Below are 16,728 nucleotides of genomic sequence, written 5' to 3'. Positions count from 1 at the left end.
TAGTCATAACGCTAGGCCACGCGCTGTAATTTATATAGTGTTTTTGAAATGACCTTATCACTTCGTTATTACTCTATAGTCATAAATGTCTGGTAGTTATAGCAAACATTATTATAAACAAAATATTTTTATAATTACATTTATTTCGATCGAGATTCCCGAACCAAAACACGCATCACTGCAGTTAATGTAGTGTGAGGATTACCGATTTCCCTTCTCCAGCCAGATGTTGAACAGTTGAAAGCGTTTTGTTTACAGAATACATAGAACATTTAAACTAATTTCTATGATAAACTATACAGAAGAATAATTTTAATACTTTATAACTTATTTTCAGTATGACATGTAAAATACTTTTTTATGGTATATGTTTATATGACGAAAAAGTATTACATTATATGGTTAAAGTTGCAGAACAAAATATAGACTATATCTGCAAAAGTATACCAAATAACAATGCTAAACATATCCTCTACCTTTATTTACTGGCAGAGTTATGTTTTCTGTTTTACTTGTACAAAGAATTTTAGGAGCTGAGAACAATAAAACGGCAGGTGTTTAAAGGTAGGTTTATTTAGAGGTTTTTAACAGATTGATAAGATTTTTTCGATTTTTTCACTATTTTACTAAAAAATTCTAAGTATTATCACATTTTCTTCTAGTTTTATGCAGTTCAAAAATAATCGGTGTAGAATAGCGTGTGTTATGGCGATTCCCTAACACCGTTTAGAGCTCTCTCTCTCTCTATCTATCTATATGTATTTATATATATGCTTGTTCATCTTGTAAATCCCATGTGTTATAGCTACAAATTTACGTTTTAATACGAGTTTTCTCTGAGGTAAGTTCTTGCTAAACAAGCAGTTTTGATTCGTAGTTTCATTTTAAAATAGTGTTGCCAATAGTAACAGCAGCAACGAAGAACTCCTCCTTCAATTCTTATGTCTTTTTCCGGATTAAAAACGACAGTGGAACACCTGAGAAGCTACTGAATTAAACATAAAATTTCTAGAAAATAGTTTAATAAGTATCGTCAAAAAACGAATTATAAATTAATTTTATTGTGTTAATGCTCACCTTGAAAGTTGGATTATTATTATCATTGCGTTGAAGAATATATTGGAAAAATACAATACTTAAACATATTTACATTCATGATGTTAGAAAAACACATAGGTTCAAGAAGTCTTGATCGAGATCAATAAAAACCCTGTAACCCGAGCGCTTTCGAAAGGTTTGCCCCCGAATAAGAAAGGTCCACCTTTCAAAAGTGTTCGAGTTATACGGTTTTTATTCATTTCTAAACATATTTACAAATATTGTACAGCTACGTTGACAAGAAACAATATATACTTTTTTCTATCGACGTTTCTCATCAATTTTTTGTAGTTTGTGTTTTAAAATGTTTCATTGTAGCTTTATCCATTTTCGTTAATTTTAATAATTTTTTCCTTGCTCATAAACTACTGAGTTCAATGACCAAAATTTCGCATTGAATATTATATATTTATATATATAACAGTCTCATGTGTGACCAACGTTCTTCTGTATCCTGTATAATTTTACATTCTTCTTAGGCAATTATATGGGTAGGAAAGATATTAAAAACCTCCGCAGTAAAAAATATATTATTTTGCCACATCTGTCGTAAATTGATATGCAATTCTTAATTTTATCACGATCGTTTACATTTAGAGTTACAGTAATAATGTTTTCCAAAAAAGCATTATTTTAAATCATTTTACAACTTATTATACAAGTAGAAATCAATAGTACAACTTCAATGAACCTAATAAGTAAGGAAAATTATCACTAACTAAAATTAATTAAAATCTTTTTTTTTAAAAAAAAGGGGCGTTTCGTCACTTTCAAAGCTATGTCGATACCACGCAAAAAATCAGCCTAACTTAAATTAATTATTTCTTCAGAAATCTATAAGGTTTAGTCGTTCTGTATTTAATATTAATTTTTTTTCGCAATAAACGTTTCAACGATAGACTGCACGAAGTATCAGCTACGTTAGATGCGTTTTGCATATTTGTAGTTAACTGTAAGAAATAAAGGTTTAACGGCATTACACTGAAAACACGGCAGCAGTTTGTTGAAATAACTTTGTTACAGATAATGGTAAGCCTAAATGGGTTAAACTTGCATGTATCTGAGATATAGTTTAACGCAAGTAACCTGAGCTATTGTTTGTTATAGGAGCTCTACGGAAGTTATCAGGAGCGTATCTACCTTTTACATTTTGTAGTTATCATCTCTGGAGATGTATTCAGTGGCTATTTCATCTTTATGTGATCGATCTCAAGCATACATATAAAACATATAACGGGAAGTTATCACACACACACACAGACTTGTTGAAACAAAAACGTAGCAAATAAAGTGGCAAACTAACGATTTATCATTATTGGTTTGTGTGTTTTTGAATTTCGCGCAAAACTACTCAAGTGCTATCAGCGCTAGCCATCCCTAATTTTGAAGTGATAGACTAGACGGAAGGCTGCTAGTCAACACAACCCAAAGGCAACTCCTGGCTACTCTTTCACCAACGAAGAGTGGGATTGACCCTCTGTTTAACGCCTCCATCGCTAAGAGGGCAAACATGTTCGGTGACGGGATTCGATTTCGCGATCCGCGGGTTGCGAGTCGAGCGCTCTATTGTTTTATGATTTGATTATTCTATAATAAATAGACACTTTTTCTTTTAAATTTGGCAGTGTTATGAACTTTGTTTTTTATTTTTTGTTCTGTGATGCACTGTTTTACGCTATCTTTCACTGAAGTTTAAATTTTGTAACTTTTTTGTCAAAATTTCTGTTGAATTGCGTTTTGTAAAACGAAACAGGAAATTCCGCCAATATTTTTCACTTTGCACAGTTTCTACATGAATGTTGATAATGCTCAATATGCACCCAACGCGCATAGTGTGGGCTTCAGATGTATCTCCTTTTCTTTGTGTAACTTTTTCTTTCTGCACAGTGAACATTATTACAGATTGTAATGCATGTAGTCTTGTATTTGGTAATTTTGAGGTTATTAATCTAGTTTTAAAATGAGGTTATAGATTATCATCTTGTTTACATTGCTTATATGCTCTTAATAAACACCAGAAAATTAGAGCATGAAAATATCAAGAATAGTTTGATGAAAGAGAAATTAAGCAAACTATTTTGAAATATCTTTTATTGATTTTCATAAGAACTTGTCCTTAAAAGAGCCAAGACTATTTTTCTAAGCCTGATAATGGAGAACATTTATGATTCCTTGACTTCCATCCACTGTAACTTGAAAGACTTAGTTATTCCATCACAGTCTGTTTCCTCACATAAACAAAGGACTTTTATGGAACATGGTGCTTATGGGCTGACATTAGATGATTGATGTTACTGTCCTTTGGTCCATTACTGACCAGACTCCTGCATTAGTGCTCAAGAAATCACACCTGCTGCCTTCATATTTAATGAGTAATGATCCTTCTGTAAAAATAATTGAATTCGCCTGTTCCCTGCACATACAGTTCAGTAAAATAATGCAATGAACATCTAACCATAAACACAAGAGTCTCAACAAGCTTCTGTCTAATGGCTTCGCCATGTTTATGACGTATTTATAGGTCATGAACGTCGTTTTATAAAGTATTATTATATCACGATGAAGAGTAAGAAACGAGTTTCACGTGTATGTGTTGTATTTGCTGCAACAGTTTAAATTAACATCATAGTAAGATTAATAATTCTAGGTTTTAATTACCTTCCTATTTATATTAGGTAGACCTAATATTGTTCTTCTGTCTACAACATAATTAAAAGTGTAAGCAAATAAGAATGTTCACAATTAAATCATATGTCGTAAATATTGAATAATAATATATGCAACATACTTTATTGTTCAAAAAGAAAAAGAAATGACCTTTTAATTAACTTATCACTAAACTAAGTTTCAATAAAAAAATGCACAATTAATTCTCTTAAAATCAGCACTAACTGTTTCGCCAGTTAGCTCATTATCACATGTACTTTACGTTAAAGTTTCCTTCGAACCAAGTCGATTTTCTTGCGTGTTCAGTAAAGTGCAATCTACGTCATTTCGTCATTGTCAACTAAAAGTACACAATGCAGTTACACGCTATTATTTAAAAAATATATATAGAAACATAACGATGTAGTAGATAGAAGAAGAATAAGGCAAAACGAATTATTATTAAGTAAGTGGATGAATGAATATAAGGAAGGACAGACACTGTGAAATAAAAAAAATGGACAGATAGATAGCCAGACATGTACCTCGTTACTTCTATAAATTCTTTGATATTACTGAATATTTCTGATTTAGATCTATTTTTCTTACTTTTCCATGAGTGATAATCCTTGGCAGTTTTTGTAAGGTATTATATTTGTTTTTGTAAACATAATGACCTAAACCACACACTACACTGACGAGGTTAATCTAAAAGAGGACAACTTCTAGCTTCAGCTTTTGTTTGTAATTTTTTAAATAATTGTATGCAAATAAGGAGAGCCGTTTTGTACCATTCCTTCATAACAAGGTAGCAAGACCGCTTCGTCTATCATTCTTAATGCCACGCGTCATTAACACTAAAAAAAAGAATATTTTATGTTTGTATTTTGTGTGGGCCTTTTGAGCGATGACCTTCCAGGACGGAGGCAGGATTTTGATATTATATCTGGATCATATTTGTAGAGCGGGTCCACTTGATACGAACTCCCAATCTCTTCAACGCCTCCGAAACTTCTCAGCTGACGCATTATTGGTTGTCCCTAATAACTCAATTGTGAGAACAATGAAATGTTATGATTATCTACATTTTTATAGCTCAAGTTAAAATTTGAAAATAATTATAAGAATAATTCTAAACTGCTGAACACAAGGATCCCTTATTGAAAAACCAGACTAATAAGCATTTAATAAATCGTAAACACACATATGAATATGGGGTGAATGCATGATATATTTTTCGATCTTGTATGTTTTGACATGATCTATCAAAAAACCATATAAATATTCCTTCCACTTGGCCCAGCATGGCCAGGTGGTTAGGGCGCTTGACTCGCAATCTGAGTGTCTCACCAAACATGCTCGCCCTTTTAGCCGTGAAAGCGTTATAATGTGACGGTCAATCTCACTATTCGTTGGTAAAAGAGTAGCCAAAGAGTTGGCGTCGGGTGGTCATTACAAGCTGCCTTCCCTCTAGTCTTTCACTAATAAATTAGAGACGGCCAACGCAGATAACCCTCGTGTAGCTTTGCGCGAAATTCATAACAAACCAAACCTTCTCTAAAACTGCTTAATTAATACGATAGGACGTAAAAAAATGTTTGATTAGTGGAAAAATATTAATATGAGGACATGTTTTATAAGAGAAAAACATTTTTGTTGAAATTTCAAAAATATATGCTGCTAATTGCGTTACAAGGATTGTTTTAAATCGTTATTCATAATAAACTTTTATGATTATACATGCGGAACATTGTTTAGATGTTAATGACTCAATGACGATGGAGTAGCATAAACTTTATGAACTATTCGTTTAGCTAATTGAATAGAATTAAATTGTGGCGAAATGCTACAAGTTCTTCAAATACCTATGGAATGATCGGTTTGTTTTTTTGTGAGTGTAAAACACTTAAAATACACCAGTTCGGTATTCATTTAGCTAGTTTTGTATTATCAGAACAAATCACTTCGCTATAATACTTTCTTCGGTTATACCATTATAACTGACGTCGGAGATCATAAACAAATCACAAGAACTCACTTGTATTGACTAGCTTGAAAATCTGCGTGAATCCCTAAAAGCTCTTTTTAAATCAGGTCACTTAAGAGCTAGGTTGACGTGACTGTTCTGACAGGGACGTTCGTAATAAATTCTTGTCGTGGTAAAGTCCTTTTTGTGACGCTTGAGCTCAGCGCGGGACCTTCTTCCCAGCCCCAAGCTTTCTTAGCACAGCGGGTGACCGCCATGGTCCAGCCACTAGTTCTTACCTCCCCCCTCCACAAATGACGTCATTTGTACCTTCGCCTTCCCAGTTTTGGTCAGGTGCAAGTCAACCCCTTTGTTCAGATTTGCTTTGCAAGCAAGTTATTATCCTACCCACGGTATAAGATGACATTTAATCAGCTACCATTTAGTCTTTCAAACCTTTTCAAATTCCCACCTAGACAAAGCGAGATATATTCAGGCTTAAAGTTAAAGCACGATAGCTCTAAACTGGATATAGTCATTCTTAAACACAAGATAAGTGTAGTTCCGAAAGCTGGCATCCACGCTCAGTATTGTGTCTAAGACGTAGATAACTTCTAGTTGTAATACTACAGATTCTATCCCGTTTATCATGCAACCAGTAATCGTTCTTTGTTTCTTTAAGAGCGTGAACAGAGCGGTTTTGTTTCATTCTGTTCAGTTAGGTAAGATCACATCGACCAGAAAGGGTCAATTTGGGTAATCCATTAGTTTGTTGGAAAGTGCATTTTTTTTACCAATACGCGTTTAGCGCATTTCTGTCGTATATTTCCGGACAACGGAAGAAGGCATTGATTCGTTTTACTTACGCGGATTAAGTGTTTCTAACAGTATATTGTAAAAAAAAACTGTTTTAGATTTACTATTGGTTTCAGTTTTAATCTACTGTTTTTTGTTGTTTGTATGTTTTTTTTGCAGGCAAATTTGTTTTAATATTACAGTTTTCAATAAAACTCTTATCAAAGAAATCCAGTAGCTTTTTTTTTATTTAAGATCCTTTCTTAAGATCTTAATCTAAGATAAGTTATATTTCTTGTGTTGTTACAATCAATTCTAAACGGCTGATAATAGATGAATATTGGAAATCCTAGATGATAAGAATTGCTTCTATGCCGACATTTAGAGAGCGTGCATTAATCATGTTCACAGCCAAAGGCTACAGACAAGTCACAATAATTAATGTATACGGTGGTGAATACGTTTGTGGGTAGCAAGTAATTCAACTAGTGACCAGAAGCTGCCTGGAGTGCTTGCTATCTCTAGCTGTTTTGCTATCGACTCGCAAGTGCAACAGATACGACAGGTATAGCGACGACTGTTAACAACAATGAAAAACATGTTTTTAATACGTTCGTTAAAGCATTTGTAGCCACTATCTTTTGATACTTGAATGAAAGACTGATTATCAGAGCGATCTTAATTTAGAGGGAGATATCTTTGTTGATTTTTTTTACGAATTAAGCAATAAAATTACATTGGTTTTAAGGTAAACATAAGTGGTGAAATTAGCATTCCTACTTGTGATGTTTGTTTGTTTTTGAATTTCGCGCAAAGCTACACGAGGCTATCTGCTCTAACCGTCTCTAATTTAGCAGTGTAAGACTAGAGGGAAGGCAGCTAGTGATCACCATCTACCGCCAACTCTTGGGCTACTCTTTTACCAACGAATAGTAGGATTGTCCATCACATTATAACGGCTGAAAGGGCGAGCATGTTTGGTGTGACGGGGATTCGAACCCGCAGATTGCGAGTCGAGCACCCTAACCACCTGGCCTTGCCGGGCCATTTGTGATGAAGGTTATAGAATTGGACAAAACAATATTTGAAGTATTGAACTTATTTTCGTCCCTATATACTGTACGGGTCGTCATATTTGGTTTAAATGTTCTTATTTTGTATTGTAATAACCTTTATCATTTCTGTTTTCTTTAAATAATGACAAAAATTGTGTTTGATGGTTTATATGGTGTATCTTAGATAAGCGCTGAAAATTAAGTCGTAATTAATCTTAAACGCCCAGTATTTTGCTTTCATATTAATTAAACATTTTTTTCTTTGCTATATTACAAAATTGATGAAAACAACATTTTAATGCACTAAAAGTGAATACGAAGCCCAATATATTATTCGATTCACCACTTGTCACTGAATTATACCGGTTTCGGGGAATTCCACCCCTCACCAATAACCCCGAACAAAGATAAACAAAATAACAAGACTAGGCTTGTTATAGTGGTGAACTGTATGCTAAACATATGGTATTTTTAATTTTACTATTCACAGTGAACCTATACTTACATAGGATTTGAAAAATATGTATCATTTATGATACTTATCTATTCTTCTGAATTATTCAACGGATAAGTTATTTAATATACTAACAATTAATATCATAGACTGGGTTTCACATTTAGTTTTTGTTATCTTGAACAGCTTGTCTGATAAATAATTCAGAAGAATAAATTAGTAGTAGAAATGTTACGTATTATTTAAATCCTACATAAGTATAGATTCCCTGTAGTGAGTAAAGGCAACTAAAACGCCATACGTTTAGTATTTTAATTTGTTTAGCTATAGAATCTCGGCAAAAAGATAATTATACAACGTTGGCAATGGTAACATTTCCTTCAGATTTATAGATTACGTATCATTCATTGGTTTAATCGTCTGCAGGTTTCGTCTCATAACATAAATTGACAAGAAAAAATATGGAAGCACAGTAAAGGTTGAATTTATTTTATTTTATCCTAATGTTTAGCTTAACAGCTAAATATGCATAGAAATATAAATCATTTTTGTGATATATCCAACCTAATAACCCCTCATGCAGTAATGAAAGTGTAAAGGTTTGTTTGTTTGTAACTAAGCATAAAGCTACACAAGGGGCTATCTGTGCTCTGCCCACAACGGGTATCGAAACCCGGTTTCACAGCGTTGTACGTCCGCAGACATACCGCTGTGCCACTGTGGGGCCAAAGTGTAAAGAAAACAATATAGAATACTCCCTTTTATTCCTTGCATCACATATGCTCCCCGGTGCCAAAGAAGTAAGAAGATTCATGACGCTAAAATTCGGGGTTCAATTCCTGTGGCGAGTTAGCCCAATGTGCAGCTTAAACATTACACAGCACAAACAATAAAGCATTACACATCTGTTGCACAGTATTTCATTTCATTATTAAAAATTTATTATGGTATAACCCTTAAAATTATCTATTGATGAATTAAAAATAGATGAAATAATATTGTGGTTTCAAGAGTTCAGCAGAATATGATGCATAACTCCATTATACACGAAGTTTCTAAGTTTGAACACATATCATAAATAATTTTCATTACGGACACGGTACAATGAAAATACTTTTATTTGTTCTATATCTTAGATATGGAGTCTTCTGTTCGTTCAAAGTTAAATGATTCATTGTTCCGTAAACAAAATAATTTATAGCATTCCTAGAAAACCTTCCTGTGAACTTTGAACCCTAAACATATTCGCTTCCTGAATACACTATACTTTCAATGCAATTTAAGGTAAAATTTTAATGTAATGGTTTAAAACTTTATTCAAGGGTGCACGTGCAAATGAACTATAGTGTTCTGTCACATAGTGAAATATTGGGTATTTTCATTTGTTTCATGAACTGCCCTGGTTTGAAAATTGAGGACAATACTGCTGACTTATTATTTTCATTCGTAGAGTAGTTTGGAACTTACTTACCCCGATTTTAGAGTTCAGGTCAATAATTTAGACGTTCGTAAGACTTGAGTATTTTCAACCATAGAGTTATTTTATGGATTTTCCTACTTTGCTTTGAGAGCTCAGCATAACATTTTCTACTTTTGTACACAGCCTAGAATTTCCATTGATGCAGTAATTTTCTGGACTTGCTTATATATACTTTGGAACAATGTGTTTTATACATTTGACTAGAAACTAGTGATTTCAGTCATACAGTGGTTTTATGTATTACTTTGTCTTAGTTTGAAGTTCACGACAACGTTTTTACAAAGTTTATAGTATTGTTTCATTATAAATAGTTTTGTGGACTTATTGCCGTTGGTTTGAAGGGTCAGGAAAACATTTATCTACAAAGTGTAGTATTTTCTGGTTATGCAGTAGTTGCATGGACGTTTTGGACATTTATATAAAATCTAGTTTTTTTCAAACATTGTAGGTTCATGGACTTTCCTACTGGTTACAGAATCCAGGGGCGCATTGTAGACATTTTTACAATGCTTAACATACTCAGTCATTGTTGTAATTACTTAGTCTTGCCCACCCCTGGTTAGTGGATTCAGAAACGCATTTGTATAATTCCTTTACTTCTCTATAAGGTCCAAATATTTCGGATATGACGAACGATCATCATGAAAGCAATTAAATGAAATATATTGATGAAGATGTTTTTGAAAGATGGTCAGAACGTTTCGGAAAAGCTTGGAGAGTATTTAAAGCTGCGTGAAGAAAAATATATACACAATTTAAACTTTAACAACATAGTCCATTCCGATAGTTTTGTTGATAATTTATACCTAACGATGGGCTATGAGCCAAGCAGGATGATTGCTTGGTAATATAGCAATAAAACTACTCTTGGATCTGATTTCAGTTTACCTATGGAATGTACAAGAAAATTTAAAATAATAAAATGGACTTAATGCATTTAACAAACTAAAACATATGGAGCAAGTGAAGCTTGTCTGTTACTAAAGGACTTAATTAATACTCTGGGCTATAAAGTAGTCACTCAAGTATTGCATATATATTAAACATCTTTATATACTTTCTGGTATTTTAAACTGTTATCAAGGAACACGCGTTCATTAGGACCTGTTCTTGTTTAAACACATTATTTTTCACGTGCTGCAACAATGGAATGAAAATAAATAAAGGTTGGCATGAGTCGGTGCTTTGTTTTTATGTAGTACAGTTCCTTGTTTAATTTCAAAAATGCGAAACACGTTGATGTGAACAGAATTCTAATTAATTACGTTCTTGATTCAATGTACTTTTTCAATGTAGCCTTCAATTGGTTCAGTGGCAAGCTTTAGAGCTTGTAACGTAAAATGCAAAACTGAAAATTTGTATGTATCTCCACATGGACCCAATCCATCCACACCCTGCGAAGTAGTTACATGGACATACAACAGACAGTACTATTATATTTATATAGATGCATTAAGCACTTTATAGAATGAGAAACTTCACAACAATATAACATTCGTGTTTTCATAAACGTACGTGCCTATATCATATTCGTTTGTTGTTATGCGCAAGGCAATACAAGGAGCTATATTTTTGCGCTCATCACGAATATCGAAATTAAGCTTATAGTGTTATGAGCCCTCAGACTTGAGATTTCAACTCAATATATTTTTTAAATGATCGATTAATCAAACATAGGTTTAGTAAGAAACAAACATGTGATATCTTCCATAAGATATAAAAATAAACTATTAACTCATCTGTAAATTTTAAAACTATAATAAGAAACTTTAAATTCACTTCCTATACATTTCAAAATAATTATAGTTCTATCTACCACTAACCTTACTGGTCTATTTAACTTGCTTTAATGGAAGTAAAGGCAAAAAAATCTATAACTCTTACTTTGAGTCTTTAACAGTAGCCTAACTTGCTAAGCCTAAACATTATCTGAATTCCTGAACTGCAAGCACCATTTAGGGACAACACTATCTTTATTCTTTTAAACTCGCTTGACACCTGTAATCATGCTGCATCGCACTATCACTTGCATACAGCCTAACAATTTCTATTTAGGACTTCTCGATTAATCGAATGTTATTCCCGCTGTCTATATAACACTTTTTTCCTCTTTAATTGTGAAGTACTTTGAACAAAAAAACGTATTTCTATTTTCTGCTATTTAACTTGTCCATAAATTAATTTTTCTCCGCCTATGTCAATAAATCTTTGGGTGTAAAAGGCTTTTTTGATGGATCATTTTCATCAATGCTCTGTGATCAACTGTGGTCACCTCGTCTTCTGGGTTCTGATCCCGAGAATTCTCCGATGTATGTGTGCTTTTATTTGCTTTCTCTCTCCTTATGTTGAAGTATTGGAAAAATCTTATTTTTGACCAGGTTCTGAAGTCACAACCACAGTAAGCCTTAGGTTTTGATATTCCTTGATTGATCGATCATGATATAAGTTTGATCATTTCTTCAAGTGACCAATAGTCAGCTTTCCTACCAAAACTTTTCCACTCCCGACCACAATGGCCAATCTTTGAGTTATCTATGCCAACCTATTCAACACCGACTTAACTTTAGAGATATACATATCTAATGGATTGTATAACCACATCATATCGCTACATTGAAACTTAAACTTGTCAGCATTTATATCATACCATATCTTCATTTTGTCACTGACTGAGTGCATCTTCTTACATGAACATTGTAAGTGGTATCCCTCAACTGAATGATGTAACTGGTGTGAGATATGTTCAGTTCCGTAGTTCATTATTAATTCAACATTATATAGATGTCTCGCTTTACACGTCAATTTAAAGAAGAATTGACGTTCATAAATGCTAACATGTAGACATTTTAATGAACAGACATTATTCAAAATTGTGTCCTTGATTACAAATAAGTTATGTTCACATCCTATACTTTTATACGAAGCCATCAAGAAGCTTCAGTGTCAGGAATTCATTTTTTGGTCTGTAAAGTATATGCCTCAGCCTAATTTATAAGATAGCTTATTATAACCATTAGTTATATATTTATATAACGCGACTCTAACTAACTTGGAACCTAGAACATAAACAACTACGTTTTAAATGACACTGGAGAAATGTTCTCTTCCAACTGTTGGAGCCTGGGTTGGCTTAATAGCCAACGTTCCAACTTATGGATAAGGAGGTCCAAAGTTCGAACTCCGATATTTTCTTGAACATTTTTTTCACTTTTAGCTGTTGAAGAGCTATAACTGTGACAGTTAATCTCTCTATTCGAATAAATGTAGCTGCATAGGCGGTGGATACTGCTGAATGATTATCCTCTTTCTGGTCAGCAATTCTAAATTAGAGATGGCTATGCCTTAACCTCAGGGATACCTGACCTGGCTTTTTAGATTGTTTAAGGCACTACTCAAGTTTTAAACTCTGCGCTGATTTCTTCATCCGAACTCGGATAAAAACACAGCACAGAGTCCTAAATGTCTTACTAAACCTAGACAGGAGCAGTCGATAGGAAATTATCTAACAACCTAGGGTGTTATTGAATGCATTTATATAGTACCTTCCGTTACAGAAGGCATGAATGCAGAATTTGGTTTAATTCATATAGATTATGATGACCCAGGTAGTACAGTTGAGACAGCTGAAGCAAAGTGTACTTGAAATTATTGAACTTTACTTGAAATGTATTTAGATTATTATATTTGCTAGTTGTTCCCGCAAGTGGTCCACATTTTCTTTCAGAGTCTTTTTCTGGCCTCCAAATTCTAGTATTGCTTTAACTCTGTTCACCCACATCTCTTTGAACTATAGAAGTTCAACTTCAGCTTTATATACAGAGACAATTTTAAGATCTGCAATTTCTTGAACAACTATGAGTCTTCATGGGATGTCATTCACTTCAAATTGGTTTGTTTTTACATCATTTCACCTATGCTATGTTCTTTTCATGGTTTCTTCAACAGCACTCTGTACATCATCACGAATTTGTTATTGTAACTTTCAGGATGCCCCATTAGTACTTGAAATCCGTTTCTTGTCTAATATGCAAATGTTTCTACCGTGGCTTTCCAAGGCTTTTCTGTTCGTTTTTTTCTGGTCATATTCATCACAGTCTTTTGCGTTTTTACCTAAGTATTAACGTCATTGTTGAGAGACATCTATAAAATGATTCAAATCCTAGTCAAACTTATAGCTACTTTTAATTTGAATTCCTGTTTCGGAAAAACATTTCAATCATAAATCAAAACCTATCTGAATAAACGTTAACATTATTCAATCACTAGAAAAGTAAGAAAGTCTTTATTAACATTTAATCCATCAAATCACTGAAACTCTGTTGACCTTTAAATAGCCCTTTATTATCTTACTCTTTCATAATACTATAATTTTTGTTTAGCATTCTTCGTCCAACTGGTGTTATTCTGCTTTCAATAAATATTTTAGCCTAACACTACAAGAAAATGCGTTTTCTCAAAGCTTGCAGTTCACATCAAATTTGTATTGCAGATCAAGAGGATATCTTTCAAATCATAGATAAAAATAGAATTTATACACTAACATGTTAAAATGTGCTGCAAAATACTTGTAAATAATAATGTATATCAGACTGTTGACCTGGTTCAAACTCTTTTTGAAAATCTTTAAGATACAGGAAATGTCGAACTTACAATACTATATGAAAAAATAGGCTTAAACATATTGTCAGTTGTAGTGTGTCATAGTGGGAAGGGTAAGACGTTGCACACATCTGGTTGCTATGGGAATATCTAGATTGTAAGGTTCAATTTATGATTTTTGACAGGCCTCCACCTGTGTACTGCTAGAATTAGCCTGTTTGCAAGTGATAAGATTGTACACTTTTACTGTTTCCCGAGAAGTCTGTGAAATGTATCACGTGATTTATCATGTGTGTATGTTTCTGACAGGTGGTGGCTCATGAATACATTTTTACGAGGTAATATTTTCTTGTTAGATATCTGTTTTTCTTTTACTTCTGTTTTCTTTGTAAGGTTTATTTTAATGTGTGAATGTGTAAATTTAGCCTGTTAACCTTGGTGAGGCAAACAACTTACCAGCTTTCCTCTTCAATCGTTAGAGTTTAGAGAAAAATACGTCGACTTAGATAATGAGTATCCTTTCCAAAAATTAAATTGAAAGGTATGTTTCATAATATATATATATACGTCTTACATTTATTTGTTTTAGAGCGAAGCCGCATAGGGCTATCTGCTGTGGCCACCGCAAGGAATCGAACCCCGGATTTTATCGTTGTAAGTCCGTAAACTTACCGCTTTCCCGCCAGGGGACAAATACGTCTTGCAAGATAGAGATATTACAACTTTAACTTAAATATGACAACACTTGTAAGCAGCAAAATATTCTGTAGTTGCTGTAACACCCTCGTGTTTTAATCACAAAATTTAAAATGATTATCTGTGATAGACCTTCCGTTTGAAAATGCAGTTGCGCTCCAGCTTTAGAATATATCTTCTCGCACTAGATAATAAAACCCAAATTATGAACAGATAAGAATGACAGTTTCAAGCAGTATCAACTCTAAGCAGTGCAGCTAGGTTGATGATAGTGATTTATTTATAAATAATTTTCATCCCAGTCCCAAAAAGGGGACTGGTGGCCAAACAAAGGGTTACGCCCACTAATCGAGCAAGAGAGATAACGTACTTAGTGTATACATGAGCTGATTGTTGATGGTCGTGCGAAAATAATTTATAAACACGTACTCGAAAGAAAAACTAAATTAATGTGACAAAGGAGAAGGGGGGAATGTACGTAGATAGTTGAAAATCAAAATGAAAAATCTGCTAGAACACTATGGAGAATTGATATGAGATGACCAGTTATCCATTATGGTGGCATCATAGGTCGGATCGTCAGGTGGAAGAGACTTCAGATACACTTTAAGTAAATGTTCATCTGGTAGAGTGGTTGATTTACCTAAGTAGTCAGTGGACCCTAGAGGATAATATTATTACTCTGAAAACAGCGATGGATGCATTTAATACGAAAATCATTTTGATGACTTGTGATTCGGTTATATTGTTCATTTGCGTGACAGGGAAGTCGGAGGCAAAAGGATGATAGGGATTTTTTGTTCATTTCATTTCCACACCAGCAAGGGAACTGGCAAGCCAGGAGAGGTTTGCGTTCCCTCTTCGGCCAAGAGAAGTATTCAAATTGTAGGAAACTTTATAGGTATGGATGGTCAGTTGAAAAATGATAGGGACTGTAACTCAATGTACTTATATGACACTAGGTGTGAAATATGGTTTGGTGTAATTTTGAAACATACTTGCTATTTCACATTGTTTCATTCCGAAAGGTAGTTTAAGGCTATTCACCATTCTAGCTATGTTCGGCACTCAGTTTTTATTTACCTCTTGGTATTTGGAGTTGTGAAGCGAAAACATAGAAACTCGCAGTTGGCAAAAAACCCCACATCGTGATGCATTATTTTTAAACAACTATACCTAACTATTTGAGTAGTATTTTCTAGATGTTTTAAAATTTAAAAGACTCTAGGAAGAGACCCGAAACATTTATTATTATATATAACTTCACGTTCTCTTTATTTTATTTTTTGAAGAAAAAAGTGACGCTTTGGACATTTTGTACTGCACGACTTCCTAAATGAACTAGTAGTACCATTACTTGTGTAGGAGTATATAATTTTAAATAGATGCTAACCATTACAAAAGAGGAAACAGAAATGACATCATATTTTATGGATAAGGCGCATTTGAACTATGAAATGTTTTAAATGTAATTTAACCTTAGTCTCCTACTACCAAGTGAGTCGAAGAGGCATTCATCTTTAATCTAACATATTTTCCAATATAGTAACTACGTTTTCTAAAGAATTAAAGCTATCAATTGACAAGCTATTTGATTGTCTCTTAGAGAAGCTAAAGTAGCAAAACATTTGAATTATGCTACGATTATATTGTTGTATACAAAATCCTTGGAGACGAAAGCGAATATAAATTTAGAAGTTTATGGTACAAAATTTGTTTTATAGAGAAATGCCATTTCAAATTAATCCTTAAAATATTTATTACACTGTGAGTTTCTGTATAGTTTGATATAAAACAATTAACTTAAAGCTCCCATAAAATAGTTAATATTAAGACGTGCATCTTTCAAACAAAGGGTCGCGGGTTCGAATCCCCGTCCCACCAAACATGCTCGCCCTTTCAGCTGTGGGGGCGTTATAATGTGACGATCAATCCCACT

At 33.5% G+C, this 16,728-nt stretch overlaps 1 protein-coding gene across 5 annotated transcripts in view; it reads left to right on the top strand.

The window, feature by feature from the left end:
- LOC106478207 (zinc finger homeobox protein 4-like) overlaps positions 1–16,728 on the top strand; it is a 153,439-nt gene that overhangs the window by 72,563 nt on the left and 64,148 nt on the right. Inside the window, exon 4 of one of the 5 annotated variants that reach the window (XM_022381779.1) lies at positions 2,206–2,439. The exons of the other annotated variants lie outside the window; for them this stretch is intronic. Coding sequence (XP_022237487.1) covers positions 2,206–2,387 — 182 coding nt within the window. The 3' untranslated portion in view covers positions 2,388–2,439. Of the gene's footprint in view, positions 1–2,205; positions 2,440–16,728 lie in introns of those variants that run through there. 5 annotated transcript variants of the gene reach the window in all.

The sequence above is a fragment of the Limulus polyphemus genome, unplaced genomic scaffold (genome assembly GCF_000517525.1).
Source record: "Limulus polyphemus unplaced genomic scaffold, Limulus_polyphemus-2.1.2 Scaffold9, whole genome shotgun sequence".
Lineage (NCBI taxonomy): Eukaryota > Metazoa > Arthropoda > Merostomata > Xiphosura > Limulidae > Limulus > Limulus polyphemus.
This window is presented reverse-complemented; position numbering and strand designations above follow the sequence as displayed.